Source organism: Mustela putorius, unplaced genomic scaffold (assembly GCF_011764305.1).
Source record: "Mustela putorius furo isolate JIRA1106 unplaced genomic scaffold, ASM1176430v1.1 tig00003834_pilon_pilon_pilon, whole genome shotgun sequence".
Classification (NCBI taxonomy): domain Eukaryota; kingdom Metazoa; phylum Chordata; class Mammalia; order Carnivora; family Mustelidae; genus Mustela; species Mustela putorius.
Window position 1 is genome coordinate 36,600,211 of NW_025421987.1, and position 27,373 is coordinate 36,627,583.

At 33.6% G+C, this 27,373-nt stretch overlaps 1 protein-coding gene across 15 annotated transcripts in view; it reads left to right on the top strand.

Annotated features, from left to right (window-relative positions):
• NECTIN3 (nectin cell adhesion molecule 3) overlaps window positions 1–27,373 on the top strand; it is a 133,177-nt gene that overhangs the window by 47,092 nt on the left and 58,712 nt on the right. For 12 of the 15 annotated variants that reach the window (XM_045088325.1, XM_045088326.1, XM_013060891.2 and 9 more), the window contains exons 3-5: window positions 8,472–8,768; window positions 11,744–11,861; window positions 16,839–16,990. In XM_045088325.1, the coding sequence (XP_044944260.1) occupies window positions 8,472–8,768; window positions 11,744–11,861; window positions 16,839–16,990 (567 nt within the window). Of the gene's footprint in view, window positions 1–8,471; window positions 8,769–11,743; window positions 11,862–16,838; window positions 16,991–23,289; window positions 27,224–27,373 lie in introns of those variants that run through there. The other 3 variants (XM_004761473.3, XM_045088324.1, XM_004761470.3) reach the window with 1 other exon arrangement.

Sequence of the window (27,373 nt, forward strand, 5' to 3'; positions counted from 1 at the left end):
AACAATAGAACAAATCAATGAAACTATGAGCAACTATATGCCAGCAATTAACAATGTGGAAGAAATGGAGGCATTGCTAGAGACGTATAAACTACCACAACTGAACCAGGAAGAAATAGAAAACCTGAACAGACCCATAACCAATAAGGAGATTGAAGCAGTCATCAAAAATCTCCCAACAAACAGACCAGGGCCAGATGGCTTCCCAGGAGAATTCTACCAAACATTGAAAGAATTAATTCCTATTCTCCAGAAACTGTTCCAAAAAATAGAAATGGAAGGAAAACTTCCAAACACATTTCATGAGGCCAGCATTACCTTGATCCCAAAACCAGACAAAGATCCCATCAAAAAAGAGAATTACAGACCAGGATCCTTGATGAACACAGATGTGAAAATTCTCACCAAAATACTAGCCAGTAGGATCCAACAGTACATTAAAAGGATTATTCATCAAGACCCAGTGGGATTTATCCCAGGGCTGCAAGGTTGGTTCAACATCTGCAAATCAATGAATGTGATAGAATACATTAATAAAGAACAAGAACCATATGACACTTCCAATAGATGCTGAAAAAGCATTGACAGAATACAGCATCCTTTCCTGATCAAAATTCTTCAAAGTGTAGGGATAGAGGGTACATACCTCAATATCATCAAAGTCATCTATGGAAAACTAATAGCGAATATCATTCTCAATGGAGAAAAACTGAGAGCTTTTCCCCTAAGGTCAAGAACACGGCAGGGATGTCCATTATCACCACTGCTATTCAACATATTACTAGAAGTCCTAGCCTCAGTAATCAGACAACAAAAAGAAATTAAAGGCATCCAAATCGGCAAAGAAGGAGTCAAACTATCACTCTGAAAATGATATGATCCTTTATGTGAAAACCCCAAAAAGACTCAAATCTGCTAGAACTTGTACAGGAATTCAGTAAAGTATCAGGATATAAAATCAGTGCACAGAAATCAGTTGCATTTCTTTACACCAACAAGAAGACTGAAGAAAGAGGAATTAAGGAGTCCATCCCATTTACAATTGCATCCAAAACCATAAGATACCTAGGAATAAACCTAACCAAAGAGGAAAAGAATCTATACTCAGAAAACTATAAAGTACTCATGAAAGAAATTGAGGATGACACAAAGAAATGGAAAGATGTTCCATGCTCATGGATTGGAGGAACAAATATTGTGAATATGTCTATGCTACCTAAAACAATCTACACATTTAATGCAATCCCTATCAAGATCCTATCCATTGTTTTCAAAGAAATGGAACAAATAATCCTAAAATTTATATGGAACCCGAAAAGACCTTGAATAGCCTCAGGAATGTTGAAAAAGAAAGCCAAAGTTGGTGGCATCACATCCCAGACTTCAAGTTCTATTACAAAGCTGTCATCGTCAAGACAGTATGGTACTGGCCCAAAAACAGACACATCGATCAATGGAACAGAATAGAGAGCCCAGAAATAGACCCTCAATTCTATGGTCAACTAATCTTTGACAAAACAGGATAGAATGTCCAATGGAAAAAAGATAGCCTCTTTAACAATCGGTGTTGGGAAAATTGGACAGCCACATGCTGTCCTTACACCACACATGAAAATAGACTCAAAATGGATGAAGGACCTCAGTGTGAGAAAGGAATCCCTCAAAAGCCTTGAAGAGAACACAGGTAGCAACCTCTTTCACCTCAGCCGCAGCAGTTTCTTCCTAGGAACATTGCCAAAGGCAAGGGAAGCAAGGGCAAAAATGAACTTTTAGGACTTCATCGAGATCAAAGGCTTCTACACAGCAAAGGAAACAGTTAACAAAACCAAAAGACAACTGACAGAATGGGAGAAGATACTTGCAAACGACGTATCAGATAAAGGGTTCGTATCTGGGGCACCTGGGTGGCTCAGTGGGTTAAACTTCTGCTTTCAGCTCAGGTCATGATCTCAGGGTCCTGAGATCGAGCCCTGCATCGGGCTGTCTGCTCAGCAGGAAGCCTGTTCCTCCCCCTCATCTCTCTCTCCCTCTGGCAAATAATTAAATATAATTTTAAAAAAAGAAAAAAAGGTTAGTATCCAAAATCTATGAAGAACTTATCAAACTCAACACCCAAAGAACAAATAATCCAATCACGAAATGGGCAGACGACATGAACAGACATTTCTGCAAAGAAGACATCCAGATGGCCAACAGACACATGAAAAAGTGATCCACGTCACTCGGCATCAGGGAAATACAAATCAAAACCACAATGAGATACCATCTCTCACCAGTCAGAATGGCTAAAATTAGCAAGTCAGGAAATGACACTTGCTGGTGAGGATGCGGAGAAAGGGGTACCCTCCTACACTGTTGGTGGGAGTACAAGCTGGTGCAACTACTCTGGAAAACAACATGGAGGTTCCTCAAAAAGTTGAAAATAGATCTACCATACGACCCAGTATTTGCAATACTGGGTATTTACCGTAAAGATACAAACGTAATGATCCGAAGAGCCATGTGCGCCCAGATGTTTATAGCAGCGATATCCACAATAGCCAAACTATGAAAAGAACCTAGATGTCCATCAATAGATGAATGGATAAGGAAGATATGGTGTATAGATAGAGATATATATACAATTGAATATTATGCAGCCATCAAAGAAATGAAATCTTGCCATTTGTGACGACATGTATGGAACTAGAGGGTGTTATGCTTATCGAAATACATCACTCAGAGAAAGACAATTATCATATCTCCATGATATGAGGAAGTTGAGAGGCAATGTGGGGGGTTTGAGGGATACAAAAAGAACAAATTAAACAAGATGGCATCGGGAGGGAGACAAACCATAAGAGACTCTTAAACAAATGAGGGTTGGGACACCTAGGTGGCTCAATGGGTTAAGCCTCTGCCTTCCGCTCAGGCCACTATTCCAGGGTCCTGGGATCGAGCCCTGCATCAGGCTCTCTGCTCAGCGGGGAGTTTGTTACCCTTCCTCTCTCTGCCTGCCTCTCTGCCTACTTGTGATCTCTGTCAAATAAATAAAAATAAAAATCTTTTTAAAAAAAAGAAAACAAAAAAAAAATGAGGGTTGCCAGGGCGAGGGGGTTAGGGAAAGGTTGTGGTAGGGTTATGGACATGGGGGAACGCATGTGCTATGGTGAGTGCTGTGAAGTCTGTAAATGTGGCAGTTCACAGACCTGTACCCCTGGGTCTAATAATACATTATATGTTAATAAATAAATAAAAATTTTTTAAAAAATAAAGAAATGAAGAAGTCCTAAAATCTTAATCCTTCAGTCATGTGGCCATGAAAGCTTGAAATTAATTTTCTGATTTCCGCCACTTGAGGGAAGAAGGGAGCTATTACAAAGGAATATCTGTCAAGACTTTGTAACTGATTGGATACAAGAAACATGGGAGGTTTGAGCATAAAAAGGTTTCCAGCCTTTGTGATTGTGTAAGTTATATTAGTATAAATTCCAGTGGGCATGTCTGAATGAAATCCAGGTGTTGGGATTGGATGGCTAAGATAATGAGATCAGCATTGTCTTTATTGAGTTTGAAGATATATAGGCAAACAGTACCAGACAGGTGGTTAGAAACTATGGAATCAAGCCTTGTATGAAAAAGGAAGGAAATTAGAGATTATGTAGATAGTAGTTTTGTATCAGATAAACGTTTCTAAGGGAGATGCAAATAGTAACTGACACCCAGTATTTATTGGGGCGGAGGTCAGAAGAAATTGAAATGAAGAACTCTAAGAGAGCCTTGAGGAAAACTCTGGCAAAGTAATACTACTTATATCAGGAGAAGATAAAATTTTTAAGATTATTTTAGCAGCTTTTTCTTTTTTCCACAGTGAGAATTAAGCTTTTTACAAAATGATTTGAACAACCGTTGTTTTTTTTTTTTTTTTTTTTTTTTGGCTTTCCTAAGAATGGTACACAGCTAGTATTCTTTTTTTTTTTTAAGATTTTATGTATTTATTTGACAGAGAGAGATCACAAGTAGGCAGAGAGGCAGGCAGAGAGAGAGAGAGGAGGAAGCAGGCTCCCTGCTGAGCAGAGAGCCCAATGCGGGACTGGATCTTAGGATCCTGAGATCATGACCTGAGCCGAAGGCAGCGGCTTAAGGCACTGAGCCACCCAGGCGCCCAGTGGTACACAGCTAGTATTCTTAAAGTATAGCCTAGAAGGCAATTCATTACTTAGAACAGGTACCTTAAGGCATTATTAGTACTTAATTCTTTTTGAAAAGAATGCTAATAACTGTGTCAAAGTTTGAAATTCTACCAAATTGGTCAAAGAGAATGGCAAATAAAAAATTTAGCCTATCGATTACATGGTAACATTAGAATTTCAGTGGAGTGGTAGTAATAGAAATCAAATTAAGGGAATGTGATATAACAAAAAAGCTTTGGGAAAATTTAACAACAAATGCCCCACAGTAGAACAGTTGTTTTGCAATTGCTTAGTTCTCTTGATGGGATATTTTATAGCTATTAAAATTATGGTTAAGAGAAGTGTTGCTGTGGGTGGAAAGAACCAAAAAATTGTACGTATGCCATGATTATTACATCCATATAGAAACTAGAAAAAGAGAAGTGGAAGATGATAATAATTGCATTAGGGTATTGTAGTTGTGCCTAATTTTTTCCCTGTTTTCCCAATTTTTAGAAATACTGCTTTTGCAATAAAAATACAGACTTCCATTATATGTTGGGTAACTGAACATAATTTAAAAAAAAAAATAGATTTCCATTGCTGTAGATGATGGAATAGCAGGGACTGGATTTGCCCTCTCTCTGAGAACAAGAAACCAGGCAAATAAGAAACAGTTTTAAGAAACAGTTTTTTGTTATTGGACAATAGGCCATGTAAGATTATGATCCCTGAAAGAAGGAAAACAAACAAGGTGAGTCCGTATAATGTTCTGGCTTCCACCTTAGTCAGTTTTCAGAGTTCAACTCAGTGACAAGGATTTGAAGCAGAGATCGATGGTATTAGGGAGTAAAAGAGAAATTCTGGAATTCAGGGAGGACAGGTGATTAAAATTTGTGGAGCAGAATACTGGAAAGCAGAGAGCATCAGAGAGAGTGTGTGTGTTTTAGAGATCTACAGAGGGCCCCTTTAAAGTCTTTGGATTAGTATTGATCTGTGTTGATGGAGAGGAATCTTGAGGTTGGGAAAAGAACCACCGGAAAGCATTAGATCTAACTAACAATCCTGATGTTCACACAGAACTGGGAAAACCATGTTACCTCCATTCAGAGTATAGAGGGCTTTGATAGCATCTTTTTTTTTTTTTTTTAACAGATTTTATATACTTGATGAGAGAGAGATCACAAGTAGGCAGAGAGACAGGAAGCAAACTACCCTCCCAGCAGAGAGCCCGATGCAGTGCTCTATCCCAGGACCATGAGATCATGACCTGAGCTGAAGGCAGAGGCTTAACTCACTGGGCCACCCAAGCGCCCCCTTTGATAGCATCTTAAGAGCAAGCAGCAGCAAAACAACTAGACAGTGAAGGTTACAGGGAAGTTAACCAAAATATTGAGGTCTATGAGAAAAGTAACTTTGGAAAGCTAATAAAGTCTACAACCAGGAGATTGATTCCTTCAGAAGAAACAGAAATGTAACTTTTTTTTTTTTTTTTCAAGATTTATTTAGAGAACACAGGTAGACAGAGCACCAGGCAGAGGGAGAAGGAGAAGCAGGCTCTCTGCTGAGCAGGGAGCCCAACATACTGTGCTGGATCCCAGGACCCTAGGATCATGACCTGAGTCAAAGGCAGCCACTTACCTGCCTGAGCCACCCAGGCGCCTGCAGAAATATAACTTAAAATTGACTTTAAAATAAATTTTTAAGTTCCTCAAAGATAAAAAAAAAAGTTAGTGATGGTGTAAGTTGTTCAAAACAACTCTCCCATGGGTGTGAAATAAAATACCACTGAAAGCTTCAAGGAAGTAAAAACAAGTGAGAAATATTAGTAGATTAAGTCTAGGAGAAGGTAAAAATAGAAATAAGCTTAGCACTGAAAGTTGCATGCAACCTGAGGACTTCTGATAATTTAGAAGAAACACCTGAGGTGCTTAGCTGGGATTTTGAAAGCCTTAAGAAGCAAGAGACAGATTTCTAAGTGTAGTTCTGCTAAGATGGGGGATGTCTAATAACCCTTCTCTTATTCATCTGCTATCCAGAGGCTTACATTTTTAGAATAGTGGGAAATTAGTAGAAGTAAACCAGCCTTCTAATAGACTTACAGGTTTATAATGACCTGAGTGGTTTGATCTTAAAATCAGGAGGCCCTAGACTGGTTAGTGATTTCAGGAGTTTAGCAGAAGAAAACTCAGATCTTTTCTGGAGGAAAATTATCTTTATTCTAGACCTCACAGTATTTCTATCTTAATTATTCAAACACAGGCTTATAGTTTTCTGGAATACAAGTAAAGAAGAACCCACAAGTAGCAGGCAGCACAAATAAGACAACAGAAACAGACATTCAAAGATATAGGTTGTTGGAATTATCAGACACAGCCTATTAAACAGCATCGTTTAACATTTGAAGAGTTAAGTCAATCTATAAAATTTCTGCAGAGAACAAGAAACTATAAAAAAATGACACAGTAATTGGCCTTGAAGTAGAGAAGTAATTTTTAGTGTATAAAAGTAGTTAACCATAAAAGGGAAATTAAAAACTGGTAAATTTTAGTACAATTGAATTAAAAACTTCTCTTAATCAAAACACACTATAGGGCAAAAAGATAAGCCCTAAACTGCTAGAGGATATTTTTACCACATGTAATAAAAAAAGGGCTCTTCTTCCAAATCAGTAAGTAAAAGCAATTGGCTTTAATAGGCATTTTGCAGAAGAAATTCCAAATAGTCTATAAACATGGAAGGAACTTTAACGTCATTCATAATAAAAAATACAGTCTCAACAGTACACCATTATATGCATATAAGATGGACAAACATGAGAAGTCAAACAATACCACCTGTGGTGAGTGTCTGGACCAACAGGTGCTCTAAGATTGGTAGTAAATTCTTACTTTGGAAAGCTTTTTGGCATTATCTGGTAAAGTTGAAAATAAAAATAGTAGTAGCAATTCCACTATAAGAGACAAAGTAAAGAAATACCTGTACAAATATACCGAGATATACCAATGAGAATGTTTCTTATAAAGTTGTTTATACTAAACAGGAAATAGCACCAAAACCCAATGGTAAATAAACTGTACAGCAGTTAATAATCTGTAGAACTGCATATAAATTTAAATGGTTTTTAAAAAGTGAAAAAATCTTGAATTCTAAAATAATAAAGTCTGATTGTTCTCAAATAAATTAATCTCAGGAGCACAAAGTTGAATCGAAGAAGAACTATATAAAAATATATATAGTTTAGTACCATTCATGTAAAGTTCAGAAACAGGTAAAATATAATTGTTGTTTTACAGACTTTACATTTGTTGCTTGTAGACCTGTTATGAAAAGTAAGCAAAAATTTATTTCCAGAGTCATTATAATGATTTCATACTTGGGCTGGTAGGTGTTAAGATCAAGGAGAGACATGCTGAGCTACCTGGGAGGTACTGTTGTTTTTATTAAGATGTATGGTGTTTACACAGATGTTTACTACAAAGTATTGATTACATGTGTTGTATGTACTCTTTCCTTTGTTATTTTACAATAATACATCTCATACAATACATTAGGAAAATATTAGTATCTCAAGTAAATTATGAAAAATATTTAGATACAAATCAAGAACAGATGGCATTAAAAATCAGTTGGAAGCTTTGAAAGTGAGACAGTTCATGAGGTAAGACAGGAATTTATGCAGAAAGAAACACATGAAATTTGCTGGAAAATGTGAAGAGATAGAAAGGTTATATGGAAAGTAGATGAAAGGATCTGAACATTAAGGTTACTTTCACTTGCTGAGGAGCTTTCTTATACTGGAAGAAGATAATGGGATATACATTCTAATACACATTTTAATAAACATAGCTATTATTGACATTACATTCTAACTGTATAGGTTCCATACTGGTAACTTAATTTATGTTTTTTGTAAGTGTTTTGCTGCAAAATGAAGCACTGTGTTTTAAAACTACATCTTTTCCCCTTTCAGAGTAATACTTAAACTCTTATAATGAAAATTACCCAATTTACAGGAATTTTTCATATACTAACTTCAGGGAGAACTCATCAGTCCTTATAAAGAAAAATGGTATCTCTCCTAAGGAGAACCTTCTTTAAAGTTTTCAAGTCTTGCTGAGGTTCTTGTTTGTCTTAACTCATGATCTTCTCCTTTTCCCAAGATCTAGCTGATGTTAGCATTACTTAAAAGCATGTTTAAAGCCTAGATTTTATATACATTTTCCCCTAAGTTTATGAACTATGGCTAGATATATCTTGGAAAGATATAAATATATTCTTCATTGAAATGTGACTAATTTTTTTTTTAAATGTAAACAGTTGAACCCACTGTGAGCCTGATAAAAGGGCCAGATTCTTTAATTGATGGAGGAAATGAAACTGTAGCAGCCATCTGTATCGCAGCCACTGGAAAGCCAGTTGCACATATTGACTGGGAAGGTGATCTTGGTGAAATGGAATCCACTACAACTTCTTTTCCAAATGAAACGGCAACAATTGTCAGCCAGTACAAGCTGTTTCCAACCAGATTTGCTAGAGGAAGGCGGATTACCTGTGTTGTAAAACATCCAGCCTTGGAAAAGGACATCCGATATTCTTTCATATTAGATATACAGTGTAAGTAAACAATAACATTTGCTCTTAAACATTTTACTTTAATTTTCTTCTGTGACATAATTCTATGGCAGACTTGTTAGTTTGAATATTTAATATTCAGATATTCTTATATCTTTTCCATGTTGAAATTTTTTTCCTTAATTTTTAAAAATAGCTTTGTGGAAATTTCATTTAATCAGACCATTTCTTATTAGTTTGTGAAATTGGCAGTGACTTTAAAGTTGCTCTCCAACTTAAAATTATTTAGCCTTCTCCTTTTCAGACCTTAAAAATAGGCTGGGCTTAAGCAAATTGTGGAAATTTATACCTCAAAATGTGCAATACTTAGAGGCAAACAACTACTTTGCCAGTTCAATTAATTTCACTATTGCTCATTTTTTTTTTGATGCTACTCATGATGTTTTCAGCAAGAATCTTTTATTGTCTAAATGCATATTAATTAGTTTGAAAATCTTTGTTTTTCCAATCTATTTCTCATCTCATTTTACTGATCATGTTGTAAGATTCTCATATAATAAGACAGTATTTTAAAGACATCATTTGGATAAGGTTCAAAGGTTAGCCCATCTCCTATTTTTATTTTTTTGTTAAGGGATGTTCCCTTTTGTGTAAAGTTTGTATGTTTATATACGTATGTGCATATATTTTTTTCCTGTACATTAGCTCAGTTGTTGAAACATTGTGTGGCATTTAAAAATTTTGAGCAGAAGAAAAAGTGATAATGCACGTAACTTAAGGTAAGGAAAATTAATAGGTTTTTAAAAGGACGTATTACAGTGTTCTTAGTGTTTTATTTTTTGATATGACATATATGGAATTTTAAATTGCACATATTCATTACACGGTATAATGGTTTTTAAAGCTAATTGTAAGAATCTTTTTCAACATTTATTGGGTTAAACTTCGAAGTTACCTTACATGAATGTTACTACCATTCTATTTCTAAGTGCAGATACCTTCTTTTCACTACTCTGAAGAATCCAATTAAAATTTCTGTTTCCTTTTCCTACCTTATTTTCATAGACTCTTAACTTTTTTTCCTTTTTCTTGTAAAATTCAGATCCCAATTGTAAGTACTATTAGTATTTTCCTTATATATATTTTGTCCTTCCTTATATCTAGTAATGACTGAAATTTTCTTCAATTTGTATTGGGTACATTATGCTTTTTTTGGTTGGTTGTTTGAATGAAATCCTAAATATAAAAATATTTCTCTTAATGTAAGATTTATATAATTATGGCTTAGATTTATTGTCTTGCTCCTAAAATGTTCTTAGAGTACTGGTGATTTTTTTCCCTCTTTTTAATTGGGACTTATAAAACATGTGAACAAAGTTTGAGGAGATAAAATCTTATATCCAAAGTTCAGATCTCTAAATTTGGAGGTATTATTTGGGGATACCTTACCTTAGTGTACCTATTCCCTCCTCCCAATTAAAAGAAATTAAACTCACAGAGCTCTTTATTGTTCTTTCAGCAACAATTTTTAGTACCAATTGTTAGTTACAAAAGTGTTAATTCTTGGTATTTAAGAGATAGGCATTTCTTTCTTTAAATTACTAAATAAGTAATTGTACCTTAGTAAAAGTTTAATTTTTTACCACCCTTTTTTGTAAACCTTGATTGATAATAGACCAAGCTTCCCTGACAGAATTAAACTGACCTGGTCTCTCTCTAATTTCCCATCTGGTCACTGTACTCTTTATCTAGTTTACTGTGTAACTCACAGGAGGGTCCCTGTACCATGCATAAGTGACCCTTCCTTGGGGAAGCTTTCATGACCCGTACCTCATTTGCAGTTAGGCCCTTCTTCTCTATATCATCCTATTCTTTTCCTTCTTAGTTCTCATAAGAGGCTTTAGTTTAATATTTCAAAAATATCCTCTTATTAAAAACTATTAAAAATTAATTTTATGAAAGAAAAAATTTAAAATAAAAGGGACGCCTGGGTGGCTCAGTGGGTTAAAGCCTCTGCCTTCAGCTCTGGTCATGATCCCAGGGTCCTTGGATCTAGCCCCACATTGGGCTCTCTACTCGGCGGGGAGCCTGCTTCCTTCTCCTCTCTCTCTCTCTCTCTTTCTCTCTGCCTGCCTCTCTGCCTACTTGTGTCTGTCAAGTTAAAAAAAATAAAATTAATAAAAAAATAAATAAATTTATGAATACAGAATCTATATGTATGCCATAAGCCTACAACAGTGCCTGCCACTTATTAGGAGTTAAAAAACAATATGATGGTTGAATGAATGATTCATATTGGATCGTATGATTTAAATGCATAAATTTATATTGCTGGTAGATATTGATAATTGCTTACTTAACAAACTATATTACACAATATTACACATGTACCAGAAGACATTTGGGTGCATTGAATGGATAAAATTGTTTTAGAACAGTTGAGGCCACAGATAACTTACTTTAGTTGATATTATAGCCTTAGAAAGTTTGTTTCACATTTCTGCTTACCCATAGAATAGTAATTAATTATAATACAGGGAACCTAATCTCTGTAATTGACTTTGTATCTCTTGGGGGATATTCTCTTTCAGATTAGACATTTCTTAAAAGACAGTGTTATATGGTCACTTGGTACTTAAATGCCATGTCTAATCAAATTAAGTAGTATAATGTATTTCCTTTGTTCATAAATCTACACTTCTCATAATAGGACTCTCATATTTTGTTCTTGGTGTTTATATGTTTGTGAATATCCTTATATTCAGTGTCCAAAATAACTAGAACTGTACGTGCTATCGTTGCCTAGTGTTTGGGAACTCATTTTCCATTCATGCACTCATTCTTTCAATCAACTAATAATTATTAACTGCTGTTTTCCACGCTGGTTTTGTATATTGACAGAAGGAAAACGATTTCTGTTCCTTTGAAGTTTAGTCATTATGTTAATGCTTTGTCATTATTTATTGCATTTATTACTAACAAAAGATAATTTGTACTGTTATGCATTTATTTTATAGATGCTCCAGAAGTTTCAGTGACAGGCTATGATGGGAATTGGTTTGTAGGAAGAAAAGGTGTTAATCTCAAGTGTAATGCTGATGCAAATCCACCACCCTTCAAATCTGTGTGGAGCAGGTAATAATGTCAGATACTTCTAAAGGGAAATTATTTAAAAGTGGAAAGTATTAAGTGCATATTTAAAGTTGTTTTTTTAAATCAGTGTAATACATGATGATAGTAATGGCTGGAAATTAAATTAAGGGTTTCTGAGTGTTCTCTGTCCCACCTCTCCCCTTCTACCCCTGCAGTTCCTTTTAGCCATTTAGCAATTCCTTCTGGTGGTTATCATTGTTGGTCTTAAATTGCTACTTCTTAATACTATCTATTGACTTCTGTTGTAATGGATGAAAATTTAACTTTATATCTACCCCTTCACACACAAAGGTGTCCATATACATATTCCTACCTTCATGAATCCCAATGAAATTAAGCCACTTTTAGTTAAACTTTGTAATCATTGTTTGCTTCCCTATGGCATGTAAGTATTATTTACTGACCATAGTATACTAGAGTTCTGTTTTCTTTTGTCTAAGATCTTGTTTTCCCTGAAGCTAATAATTCTTAGCCTCCAAAAATATCCTTATTCTCTTTATCTATGAACTTTCAAACTGTCATACTGAGGTTTTCATTTGTATTTCCCAGTATTTGGAGCCCCCTCCTTTAGTCTTAAGACTTGTATCTGTCACCTGTGTATAATTTTGTCATTTTTTTTTTTATCATTTCCCCTCCTTTTTAAAATTTGCTTTTACTAGACCTCCTATTTATTATATACAAAACGTCCTTTCTTATTTTTCAGTCTTTTGTTTTGTTTTGTTTTTCCTAGGAAATTTCCTTGATTCCCCCCCCCCCGTTGACTTAATTGATTTAAAACATTTTGGGGGCATATTTTTAATTTCTTTTTTCTTAAGATTTATTTATTTGAGGGATGGGGGACAAGGGAGGAGGGGGCAGACGGGGAGAGAGAGAGAAGTCCTGGCTGGGATGGGCTGAGCCAAAATCAAGAGTTGACAACTTAACTGATTGAACCACCCAGGTACCTCTATACTTTTAATTTCTAAGAGCATTTTCTTATTTCTCTTTCATTGCATTGCATTTTTTTCTTATTTGTATATGTAATGTCTTGTTTCTTCCTAGAAACACAATATTTTTAAAGATTTTATGTATTTATTTGACAGACAGAGGTCACAAGTAGGCATAGAGGCAGGCAGAAAGAGAGGAGGAAGCAGGCTCCCCGCTGAGCAGAGAGCCCGATGTGGGGCTCGATCCCAGGACTCTGGGATCATGACGTGAGCCCATGGCAGAGGCTTAAACCCACTGAGCCACCCAGGTGCCCCTAGAAACACAATATTAAAGTTATTGCCTCTTCAGAGAGTTTTTACTGCTTCTTATTTTGTCTTTTTTTCCCTTTATTTTTTAATTTTGTTGATATTCCTTAATTTCTCAGTTATCCAGTCATTTCACAGTGATGCATTGAAATATTAAAATGTATTAAAATTCTGAGTAGAAACTCTGTCTTTATAGTGGAGATTACTCATTAGTAGATACAGTTAGAGTGATCAGGTAAAGAGTTATTTTCTTGGGGAAGCTTCAGATGTCACTCAGGAAGAGTGGAAGTCTTTTTTGGTGGTCATTCAGTTTATTTATTGGATTAACCTTCATCTTCTTTTTAAAACACAAATGCCTAGTGTCTGTACAGAGTTGAGAGGAGTCTGTTTTTTCAACTTTCAACTAATGTCCATAATTCTAGCCCTCTGCTTCACTCTGGCTTTCTGTATTAGTACAGTGAGTCAAATTCCAAATCTTGGATTCCTTGGACTAAATTGGCTCCATCCCCATTCATATGCCTTTTAGAAGCACTTCTTCAGCCCAAAGTGGAGCTTTTCATCCTTGGCAGTGTTGACAAGTTGAGCTGGATAAATCATTGTTGTGGGAGGTAATCCTCTGCATTGCAGGATGTTTAGTAGCATCCCTGGCCTTATACCCCTTTGTAGAAACCAAAAATGTCTCCAGACTTGCCAGTTGTCTCCTGGAGACAAAATCACTCTTGATTGAGAAACAGTGGCTCACAGCATATATTGTTTCCTCCATCTGTTTTCTTTCTTCTAGAAGTTTGTTGAAACATCTTGTCTAATGAATTCTGCCTCCTTTTCTCTTTCTTCCTGTGGGTTTTTAATACCTTTCATTTCCTTTACTTTTGTTTTAGGTGGGATTTTGTGGGAGCGAGGAAACTGTATTTGATCAATCTGTTGTCTTTAAACAAAAATACAGATTTTGTTTTGTTTTAATTTACATTTTCTTAAAAGTGGGAAGCAGTCATTGGTTAAGATGTGGGATAGGTTATGTATAAAAGTCGTACAATTCCAAGTTCCCTTCCTAGTACCTGTACTTGGAGGTGTCTTTTTGAGTAAGACCTTTGTTTCTTAATAGTACATCATAGAGATGTAAGGATAGAGACAATTAACATAAACCAGGTAACATAGGTAAAGAGTATAGAATGTGCTTAACATGTCATTTGGTGTGAGTTTAATGTGATATTTAGAATTTTTTGACTGTGGCTTATTTGAACAAGCAATTTTAATTTTATAAGCCATTTTTGTGTTTCTCAGAATTAAAGGGATTAGAATTTGGGCCTCAAAGTGAAGAGAGATAATTGGTATTTATATACTCCATATTCATTCTCATCTTCCTAGAAGAAGTTCACCTTTTGAAAGTCAGTGCTTACACAAATGTTCTTTTCAATGTTTTTGTAGAAGGAGTTTGGGTGTTTTTGTTTTTTAAAACCATGTGAGAATATTACCTTTTTTCTTCAATGCTAAATTGAAGTTCCTGCACTGTAAAAGATTTTATTGACTGTTTTTCCACTTACTACTGTTGGATTTGCAGAACAAAATGATTCCTCCTATTGTCCAGTGTTTTGTTTCTTTCTACTTGTTTATTAGTTTTTGTTCTTATTCTCTTCATAATTAGTGGTCAGTTTTCTGTGTACTTAGATCATTGAAAGCAAAGACAATATCTTATTTACTTCTGTAGCTCACAACACCAGCAGAGTGGAGTATGGTTAATATTAAGCTCCTGGCAATTAAGTAATGGATGGTTGAGTGAATGAGTAAGTGAACCTTTTGAAAATCTGCTTAGATCAAACTATAATAGTTGAGTGCTTAGTTTATTTGACTTCTTGTTCTCTTAAAAAATAACTCATGGTCTTTAAAAATAACCTCAAAATAAATATATCTTTATGTGTTTTTTGGTACCCTAAGGTTGGCAGTATGATGTCTAACAGTGTACTTAGTTCCTTTGCAATAAATAGCTTTAGAATTGTCATAGTGAGATTTTATTCCTATTGTGGTATATAGTAATGCATTCACTAGATCTCTTAGCCAAATTAGTATAGACACCATTTTTAAAAAGTTTTTATTGATGCCAGATTGTACCTTGGTTTTTACTGTCACAGATGCCCACTTTACAAATGAGATTGTTTTATAAGCAGACCCTTTATTTTTCTAGTAACCTCCACTTTTTTTTTTTAAATTAATATATAATATATTATTTGCCCCAGTGGTACAGGTCTGTGAATCATCAGGCTTACATATTTCACAGCACTCACCATAGCACATACCCTCCCCAGTGTCCATAATCCAGCCACCGTATCCCTGCCCCTTCAGCCTCCAGGAACCCTCAAGTTTGTTTCGTGAGATTGGGTTTGTCTCTTATGGTTTATCTCCATCCCGCTCCCAATCTTATTTCATTTTTTCCTTCCCTATTCCGCACAACCCCCACCCTTCCTCTCAAAGTCCTCAGATCAGAGAGACCATATGAAAATTGTCTGATTGACTTATTTTGCTCAGCATAATACCCTGTAGTTCCATCCAAGTCATTAAAAATGGGAAGATTTCATTTCTTGATGACTGTATATAGTATTCCATTGTGACTGTGTGTGTGTACACACACACACACACACACACAAAAACCACCTCTTCTTTATCCATTCATCTGTTGATGATCTACATTGCTGCTCTAAACATTGGGATTCATGTGGCCCTTTGGATCACTACATTTGTATCTTTAGGGTAAATACCCAGTAGTGCAATTGCTGGGTCATAGGATGGCTCTATTTTCAACTTTCTGAGGAGCCTCCATACTGTTCCAGAGTGACTTTACCCGCTTGCATTCCCACCAGCAGTGTAGGAGGCTTCCCCTTTCTCTGCATCCTCGCCAACATCTGTCGTTTTCTGATATGTTAATTTTAGCCATTTCTGACTGGTGTGAGGTGGTATCTCATTTTGGTTTTGATTTGAATTTCCCTGGTGCCAAGTGATGTGGAGCACTTTTTCATGTCTGTTGGCCATTTGGATGTCTTTGCAGAAATGTCTGTTCATGTCTTCTGCCCATTTCTTGATTGGATTATTTATTCTTTGGGTGTTGAATTTGATAAGTTCTTTATAGATTTTGGATGCTATAGTCCCTTATCTAATACATCATTAAGCAGACCCTTTCTGATGCTTTAGAAACTTGACCATCTTTGAATGAGGTTCGGTATAGATTTGCTCAGTATGAAGTGATGTTCTTTGAATTTGTAACAGAAGGTGCTTAAACATTATCATGTACTTAAATGGATTTTATCTTAAATTTCTTAAGAAATTTATAGATAGATCATGAATAGATCTATTCACTGAGAATTATTTTTAATTCTTTTGATACTGTAGGTCTTCAAATAATAAATTTTTTCTAATTTTCCAGCTTTCCTTTCCAGTTTTCTGAATATAATTCTTTAAAATCATCTAATTTTTTTTCTTTCCTTCCCTCTCATTCTAATATGTTGACCTGCTTGCACTTAGGTCAGTTGCTATTTTGAAAGAGTGGGTATTAATGGATTTTAACAGTAACTTTATTTTTATTGAAATAAAAATTTGTATCTTTATCCATTTCATAGTGAATTTTATCTAAAGAATGCCAGTTCTTTCACTAACATCTCAACAGTATAATATCTTATTTAAATAGCTGTGAATAAAGTTTGAAGATATTTAAAATAATTTCATGCTTTTTAAAATCTAGGTTGGATGGACAATGGCCTGACGGTTTATTGGCTTCAGACAATACTCTTCATTTTGTCCATCCGTTGACTTTCAATTATTCTGGTGTTTATGTCTGTAAAGTGACCAATTCCCTTGGTCAAAGAAGTGATCAAAAGGTCATCTACATTTCAGGTAAGTTACTATCTACTTGCAAAATGAATTACTTAAGTTCTTCCTGTAACAATAGTCATAATATTATGTTCTAGTTGGTAATTTGTATTTGCTAATATACAGATTCCTCACTTTGAGTTTTCCAAATAATCAAAAAAACATATATATAATAAAGTAACCCTACCTAAACTACATATGTTAGGGGATGTTACTTTAAGGAAATGTCAAAATATCTATGCAGCAAGTTTATATACATTTTAAGATCTTTGTTTATTTATAGTTAATTTTTCAGTTATATAGTATCAAGTATTCCTTTTATAGGTAGTGGTGTGTACTATTCTAGGTTCTGTCATTTTTACACCCAAGAACAAATACTGGCTTTGTTTGTGTGTATTTTTTTGTTGTTGTTGTTTGGTTGGGGTTTTTTTGGTTTTGGTTTTGGTTTTGGTGTTTTTTTTGGTGGCTACTTGGACACAGGTGTTTCACAAATAAAATGGGTTATTGACTTTGATGATCTGGCCTATTAAATAACAGTTTGTCACTCAATATGGAACTATATCATACTGAGTTACTGAGAGTGAAGTAGGAATGCTACTGAAAACGTACTATTGAAATAAAATTTAAGATGTTTGTTATTGTCAGTCCTTAAGCTACTAAGAACTTAGATTTTTCACATTCCATTTGTTTTTCTATGGATATTTTTGTTAGAGTATATAAATTCAGGTACAAAATACATTTAGAGCTTAAAGTATATTTTTTCATGGGTGTGGCTATAAATATTATCAAAGATTATCAATGTAATGCTCATTTATAAAAATTGTATAAAATATTTTGAGCATCTACTTACTACAAGAATTTAGCAATCTTTCATGTCTAAACAATGGCAAATTAAAGAAAAAGGAAGAGAACCCTAAGAAAAGCAGGTTTGTATGGCAATTATGTAATTACCTAAAACTGAGTAGTTAGATTTTTAGAGAAATTTTAAGCTTATTTTGATGTTGTATTATTTGTCTTTGTATGATCACTGAATCTAAGAACAGTCCCCCATATTATTTTCTCATGGCATTTCTCACAGTTTGTAGTTGCATGCTTACTTGTGTACTTATTATCTATCCATCTTCATAGTTAAGCACTTTGTGTTTGCTTCATTTATCATTGAATACTCAGCATTTACTTAGTGCCTGGCATATGATGGGGATGATGCAAATATATTTTTTCATGACTCTCACAAGAAGCTTAGACCTGTGTACATCCCTAGCTAGCCCTTTCTGCCAGTATCAGTGCTTTGGTGGAAATCAGAATGAAATTAAATATTAGTTTATTAGTCTCCCTTTCTTCCATTAAGGATATCTCCCTTTCCTTTTCCTTTCCTTCTTGGATCTTAAAGCCAGAGGGAATGCATATTTAGAATGTAGTTACCTAAGGACTGCTTCCTTTTTGTTTCCGTTGTACAAAATTTGATATGGTATATTACGTATAAATCTCAGGCTCAATGTATTATTATGTAATCATTTAAATACCAAAACTCAGTTTGGGCATTCTTATATATACTGATTCTGTTGATGATATCCTGATTTATTACATCTTTTGGCATTCTGGATCCATTTCCCAGTACTTTCGACTTCTGTGTCCGGCTGCCTATTAAAATCACTAATTCTGTGTAGAGGTATAATAAGCATTTATGGCTTAACATTCAAAACTGAGGTTCTGATTTTTCTTCTGCCCCTTGCACCACACCTCTTCCTCCAACAGTTTCCCTCCTTTCTATCACTGGTAAATCCATCCTTATATTCGCTCAGGGTTTAATCCTTGATGCTTATTCTTGATTTCAGTTGTTCTCTCATACCCCACTCATCCCATCAACAAATCCATGGTAGCTCTTCCATTACATTATATGTAGAACCTTACTATTTTTCCACTTCTCTTGTGAGTATTCTGACACAGGCCATCAGCAGCCCTTATAAAAGAGCCGTTTAATCTTCCTACTTTTAATTTATCCTCAAAGAGCAGCCAGAATGATCCTTACAAAGGGCATGTCAGATCATGTCACTTCTTTCCTGCAAACCTTTCGTGAACTTCTCATTTGACTCATAATGAAAACCAGTTTTTGCAATGACTTTTAAGGGTCTATATATGCTCTGGTCCTAGATGATCTCATCTCTTACTATATTTTTTGCTCGCATGGCCTTGTTGCTGGCTTCCTTACTGTTCTTTGAACATAACAAGAACATTGCTACCTCAGAGTCCTTGACTTGCTGTTTCTCCATCTGGAAAGCTCGTCAGGTATCCTTATAGCTCTTTCCCTCACTTCCTTTAGGTCTTTGCTGAAGTTTCACCTTCATGACCATAATTAAAATTGAAAATTGAAAGTACTTTTCTCAACCTTTTACTCCTTTCTGTCTCCTCTGCCTTATTTTTCTCTACAGCATATATTGCCAAATAACGTCTACACATTTTATTTATATTTTTTTCTGTTTTTACTTCTACTGGAACCCAAGACCTTTCATCTGCTTTAATCCCTACTGTATTTCTACCATCTGCAGTAATGTTTGGCATTTGATAGGTGTTCAGTAAACTCTTCTTGCATGAGTGAAAAAGTTGAGAAGAAAACAATCAGGAAAGAATTAAAAATCCAGAATGTGCTTTATATAGCTTTATTTTCTTTGACAAGGGAAGTAACGTAACACTGATGGTAAACTTCACACATTTTTTGATCAACCTCAATTAAGTCCTAAAAGAGATAAAATTTCCAGTAACTTTTATTTACTGATGAAATTTTATTTATTGATAACTGATGAAAAATCAATTGATTACTGATAAGTACTTCAGAAATATAGCATTCTATGAGATGATTTTCTTTAAGTAATCATTAGAATTAGACTTTATGTTTCTATCCAGCATCTTTAATATTTAATACAGTACACTATGTTGAGTTTAGTTATTGCCCCTGAGAGCTTTCAGGAGGACATTAAATATCCTAGATATAATACTGCCTTTCCAAAATGTCTAGTAAATCCTAGTAGGCTTTTATCAGAATGAAAGGCCATAATTCACCCAGAGTAAACAATCAAGCTGTTGCTCTTTTTTATTGTAAATTATTTGTACCTTATTTTCTCTAGAGAAAATTTTTTACCTCAGTATTAAAATTGATATATAAAAATTTAGAAAATGATTTTTTAAAATATTTCTAAAGTGAATGCATCTTATGATGGGAAACTAAAAGATCTACTCAGAACAGAGTAGAATTAGCAGCTCTCTTTGAGGGAAATTGTAATTTTATTCTACATTTTTTCCACATTGGTAAGTGTAAGATTTTGGACAAAAGGTGATTGATCCAAGACTGTAATATTCAACTTCAGTTACTACTCAAGGAGGTACAGTGAATCTTTGTCCAATACTAAATGACTGTTGCAAATTGTGTTTTTCTAATTGTTTTTGGCATGTTTTACTCTGATATTTTGTACTTTTCTTTGAGAGTAGAGGAACAAATTTTTATATATCATATAAATTCTCCCATGCCTGAAACTCAAGTATATTCCTATGCAAATCTTGAATTTTGAAACCTATTGATTTAGGAATTAGGTATAATATCTGGTATAAGAATCCACACATAATTAGCAATCTTTAAACTTTAAAATTCATAGATTTTGATTGTGTAAACAATTCTTATATACCCTAAAAGAAAAAGAAATTAAATTCATGTAATTTTTTAAATATATTGGGCTAAAATACACCTTATAGCTAACGAAGCCTTACCTTATAGCTAACGAAGCCTTACTTTTCCTTTTTGGCAGAACTCATGAATTTGGAGGGGGGGAAATTATCTTCATTTGGTTGTAGAGAACTCAAAGTCTCTACTAGTTCATCACATTCATTATATACTCATTTATCACACATTCTGCAAATAATATCAAAACACAATGAAAAAATAAGGAGTGCTGTGGGAAGGATTTTAAATTATGATAAATAAGTAGCTATTAGTGATTACAAAATAGTCCATTTGATTCCTTATGCAAATTCTAACTCTCAGTGTAATTATTTTGGAGCAGGGCAAGAATTCAAAAGCATGAATAAATGTCTCGTGTGCATTGTTTTATATATGTCCATTGCTTAAAATACAGGATAATTATTAACAATGGTCCCTCTTTCATGGAATCATGTTAATAATGAGGCTGTGCTATCTTTATTTGGTTGAGGAGAGGATGGCAGGTTAAAAAATTTCTGGAACCACTGACAAATAAGTTTTTAAAATAGGGTTTTTTTGGTTGGTTGGTTGGTTGGTTGGTTGGGTTTTTTTGGTTACTCTCTTTTTTTTAGTTAGATTTTCTGAAAGCTGTATTTTGTTAAATCTGATATAATTAGAGGCCATCCATCTGTGTTTACATAAAGAACATTGCAAGTAGAACTAAAAAATACCAGTGTTTGTTTTTGTTTTTGTTTTTATTTTAAGGGATACTTGGTTATATATCTTATACTTGGTGAGAGTTCAGATGCATACATTGGTCTGAGAAAAATAGCATTTCATTAAGAGCTATCAAAAAGTCTTAAAATCTTACATGCACAAAAATGTGTGAATTACATATAGTTAGTAGATGATTTGTACTTAAATTTAAACATGCTAATGCCAGTTTATTGTAATATTTTTTTCTTTGGAAATCATTACAAAGATGACATTTGGCTTTTAAAACTTTCCCACTAGTCCCACCACCTCAGAAAATACACAAGTTATCTGACAGATGATTACTTTTTAATTTATTTAATGTCCTGGTTATCTGAAGTTGCCCTATGTGATAAGCTTTACTACTTTATACTAGAAATCATCCTACAATTTCACAATTTTTTTTAAATTAAATTTTTCAGCTAGTTAATAATATATTCTTACAAATTAAAACTCTTCCTTGAGTCACTTACATATAATATGATAACTAATACTTGAAAGTACTTGGCAGAATGCCTTTTATATTGGTTTAAATTCATAGGAAATTAGTTATACTGTACTTGTTAAATTTTATATTGTACTTGCTAAATTTTTACCACATTCTGTACATATGGCATTCCGTGATGAAACCTGTTTCAGTAAGTATTTTTCTTTAGCTTGTAATTTTAGAATAACTTACCCCATGTAGCTTTAGTATTTTTCTAACCATCATTTTTTAAAAGCTCTATCAGTACCACTCATTTAAAAATTAATTTTAGGAGATTACCATTCGGGTCATTTATTTTTATCAAAGAAGAAATTCAAGATTTTTTAACTCATCCTATCTTCAAACTCTAGCATTTTGTGTAACATGACCTACAAATACCACTTAATTGATTATTAACCAATCTTTAATTTTTACTATTTATGTTTAGTTGCTTTTTAATATTAATAGCTATTTACTCTGTAATCTAATGGCAATACACAGGATCATTTGCATCTAATATAAGTATTATTAGAATGTTCTCTCTAAAATATTAGCTATTCTTTGAGACTCCATACTAAAGCAATGTGACACTAAATTTTGCAGATATGGTTGAAATTCTTCCAGTTTCCTAAGTGTTCAGAAATCTTACCCATGGGATATAGACATGGTGATGACATTTTTATAACACTTGGTAACATGTTTTTACTGTCTTTGTCTGTTAGTCTCATTTGATAATATAGCCCATTTGGCTAACACAACTTAAACATATGCTTTTTATTTTCAAATTACCTAATAATGGTGTCCTTTCTAAAAATTGAAGAGTTCTCTTTACTTAAGGAAAATATTTTTGAGAGAATTATTAAACCAACAGCTTATACTATGGCCACTTAACAAGAATCTATAGTTTTTCATTCTTTTCTTAAAAAAGTAAATGAAATTAGGTAAAGATTGATCTTAAGAAATCATACCTTAATTTTTTTTTTATTCTTTCATTTTATTTCTTCGTTCTTCTGGCTAAGAAAATGTTTGGATTATTTAATCTTTTTATGTGATAATTCTTAAGCCAGCTGTATATAGGACACTTAAGTATGCTTTTCATTAAAAAAAAAGAAGAAGAAGAAAAAAGTATTCCTTGACATTTAATACCATGATTAAACTTGGAATAGAATAATTTAGGATTTACACCATAGGTAATTTTTCATTCCTTTTACTTCTTTGTCAACTGGCTAAATGTCAGTTTTATTATTTTTTAAAAGTACATAAGTACCACTACATTCTGATCTTAAGAATGAAAAACTATTATTACTATGAATATATATTCATTAACTGTGCTGTCTTTTCAACTTGCTGCCGAATCAGCCTGCATTGACATTCTTTGCCTTTCTGTGTCTTGTCTATCTTTACTGTTTCCATTAGATCCTCCTACTACTACCACCCTTCAGCCTACAATTCAGTGGCATCCCTCAACAGCTGACATCGAGGATCTAGCAACAGAACCAAAAAAATTGCCCTTCCCATTGTCAACTTTGGCAACAATTAAGGATGACACAATTGGCACAATCATTGCTAGTGTAGTGGGTGGGGCTCTCTTCATAGTGCTTGTAAGTGTTTTGGCTGGAATATTCTGCTATAGGAGAAGACGGACGTTTCGTGGAGACTATTTTGCCAAGAACTACATTCCACCATCAGATATGCAAAAAGAATCACAAATAGATGTTCTTCAACAAGATGAGCTTGATTCTTACCCAGACAGTGTGAAAAAAGAAAACAAAAATCCAGTGAACAATCTAATACGGAAAGACTATTTAGAAGAGCCTGAAAAAACGCAGTGGAACAATGTAGAAAATCTCAGTAGGTTTGAAAGACCAATGGATTATTATGAAGATCTAAAAATGGGAATGAAGTTCGTCAGCGATGAACATTATGACGACAATGAAGATGACTTAGTTTCACACGTAGATGGTTCGGTAATTTCCAGGAGGGAGTGGTATGTTTAGCAACCACTATATGTGACTTACCTATGTACAATGTTTCATTCATACTAGTTGATCATTTTCAAATTGTTCATACTTTTTCTTGAGGAAGAATAAGCTTTTTCAACTTGATTTTCAAGCTTTTTATATTCTAATTTGACAAATGAAAATGTAAAATCTGGGTTCAATGTATCTGAGCTGCTTTACAATTTTTTTTTCAATGCTGTACTACTGTCAAGATTTAAATTTTAATGCAGAGTACTTTATTGGTCTGAGGCACACAGGTAAGAAGAAATGTCAACATTAAATGTATGACTTTTTTGGTACAAAAATTAAAAAACAAAAAAAAGGAAACTACCTTGGCATTGTGTATTAAATGTTTACCTAAGACTATAATCTCAAGTATAATGTTTGTTAAACATATACCTCTCAAAATTTATCACCACTAAATGATACTACATCAAAATTGACTATAAAACTAATTCAAGAAATGTTTATATATATTTTTAGTATACCAAAAAATATTCAGCCTGATGAAACACCTTTGCTTTTCAAACATTATTTTCTAAGTTTCTACACAAATGGAATCTTTACCTCTGCATTTTAATGAGCCTTGCCATAATTACTGTAGAGTGGCTTTTCAAAGATATTTTGTTGCACTAAAACTGTGGTAGTAAACTCAGTGAACATGATGTGTGGAAGAGCATAATTAGCTGGTCAGTATTTTTGTCCAAAATACAAGAGTTATAATAAAAACATGCCTTTTAAACATAATTATTACAATTTTTCTCATCTCTGGAGGACAATTCTTAAATGTTGTATGAACATGGATTTTCGTATGTTAAGTGGCATAGTTTTGTTTGAATGCTTTATGTCCTAAATATAAGAATAATAACGAAAAGATGGTACGCAGTTAAATATAGTTCAGAGAGGGCATTTCAGTATATGGAACAACGTGGATAAGCTAGTATTGGAGTACTGGTTTTCAGAAATGAGACATGTCAGCCAAGAATCTATACAAAGAATTTTTTAGCCCATCTTATTTTAGTCATCTAATATTGATGTTGTTCAAACAGGTAAATATATAGAAAAATTAGAATAAACTTGTAAATTTGAGGTTTAATGAGAAAAATCTGATTATAGAACCAGTCACTAACGCTTGCTGATGGATATTGGCAAACCATCCCCCTTTTCCTCCTAAATGTATGTATTTGTTTCAAGGTTTTTGTTTTTCCAATTAAAACTGGAAACATCATAAGGTTTTTTGTTTTGTTTTTGTTTTTTGCATAATTCATTAAGTATATTCTTCCCAGAAATCATGTATCTTTTGAAAAAGAAATGTTATCTAAATCTTCAAATGTGGATCTTCTTCTTTGTGAGGTAATTATAAATTGCTTCTACAATGGAGTCCTATAAAATTGTAATAATGACAACTATTTTGAAGCCCAAAGAATGTTTTTTCTGTTGATGATTCATTTGAAAAAGGACTGTGTAGAATTGCCTTAGGTATTTTGCCAGGGAACTGAAGTGGAAGTTAGTAGGAAAATCATAAATAAATTATTTTGTTAATAAAAAGGCAAAGTAGGTACTTTTTTTTAACCCCCCAACCATCCAAATCCTGGTGATTCTCATCAAATCTGAAGGAATGTTTTATAAGGCAGAGTTCTAACATGTTCATAGAATTTTGCAAGTAGTCAAGGCCTTATTCTAAACTATTATAGCGTAATTTCCTTTCTTTGAACTAGCAATATTTTGTGGGAATTAGGAACTTATTTTCTCTTCCTAAACATTCACACACTTAGTCTAAAACTATAATATCAGCTAAGGATACAGGTAAGCTCACTGATACATTGTTAAGAATATCTGACTTTAATATCCTTAACCACTGATACACAAATATTAACTCTTTGGTCCAAGTCATTGGAAGGAAATTTTATTGGTAATACTCTGTGATTGAAATAGACTTTATTTTTTAATTTAAATATAGCACTGATATGGCCACAAGAAAGATGGATCTAAAATTCTCACTATGGAAGATGTGAATATGTGGCTTTTTGTTCACAATTTCATCTTTAGAACAATGGTTTGAAATGCTATATGAATCTGAGCAGGATAATCACTGTCTAAATCTCAACTTGAATATTATGTGAAGGAAATCAGCAATATATTTTAAGAACTGCATTTCAAAAATATAAATACTTAGTGATTAAGACCCTCCTTTATATTGTGGCCATTATGTGTTCAGGGTGGGCCTTTTTTGGTCTGTTTGTTTTGTTTTGTTTTTTGATGGGAGAGGGCATCATGCAAAACTACAAGTGTGTGTTTGATACATCCTGTATCCCTAAACTAAATCATTTGGCAAGCTAAAAGATTTCAAAATCTTAAGAATCTGATACTACTTAAGACTTTTTGAAACATTGCACTGCTGATTATTAGAGGTTTGTTTACTGTACCTAGAGACTTATTTGTGAACATGAATAGTCATTAAACTTTTTTTGTTAATTTTTTAATATCCATGATATACACAGCTAATTGATAGATACATATGAAAAACCTTTTCTTTTTCTGGAAAAGATGGAAGAATGTTTTATTTTGACCATGTTTATTTTTGTTTCTTTTTTCTTTGAACTGGCTTCTTGTTTTTGTATTCACTTTAGGGTTTTCTTTCACACTGGTTAAAATATTTCAGTGATGCAGGGATGATGAATGCAACTTTTATTTTTTCCTGCCATTTTGATTAAAATACATTAAAACTTTAATAGGCTAGGGGTTAACTTTAAAAGTGACATTTGAGGAATACATTATAGTTGAAATATTTAGTATTTTACCATGTGCCTAAAAGGTTTCTATTTGATAAGTCTAACATTTAAAGAAACCATTAAGGTTTTTCAGTAGAAAGTATTGCTTCTGATAGCCATATATAGGAACGTTTTCTAAAGATAACCCTAGCTAAATGTGTAGCAGAAGGGCTTGTAGGAATTACAATGTATGAGTGCAAAAATTGAGATAAATATAACAATTTTATATGTGGAAAACATCCGATTTGAGTTTGATTTTTGTTTTTGATTAATAGTAAAGGTATATGAACAAGAAGTTATGAATGTGTGGAAGTAATCAGTGTAAAATATAAGAGAGGAAGAAACGGTATCATATTGACTTTAATTCTAATAGAGGAATGATAAATTTAATTGTTCTTTCTGTTTACTTGTTAATTGGAAATGTATTATCCATAAGAAGATCCTTTTTCAATTTTTTGGTGTATTGGGTTTGGATTTAACTTTAATTTGTACCAGTGGTATTTTTTACCAAGTTATTTATCAGGTGGTAGCCCTAATAGCCATGCAACAAATCTTTAAATAAAAGCTTTTTAAAAATTCTTTAGAGGCATATTTCTATAACAAGCCTATGTCTCTGTATTACCTTCTTTGTACTCGTTATGTCATTTGATGGAGAGAGAGAGAGAGAGAGAGAGTGTGTGTGTGTGTGTGTGTGTGTGTGTGTGTGTGTTATATATAACCTAGTTGTTA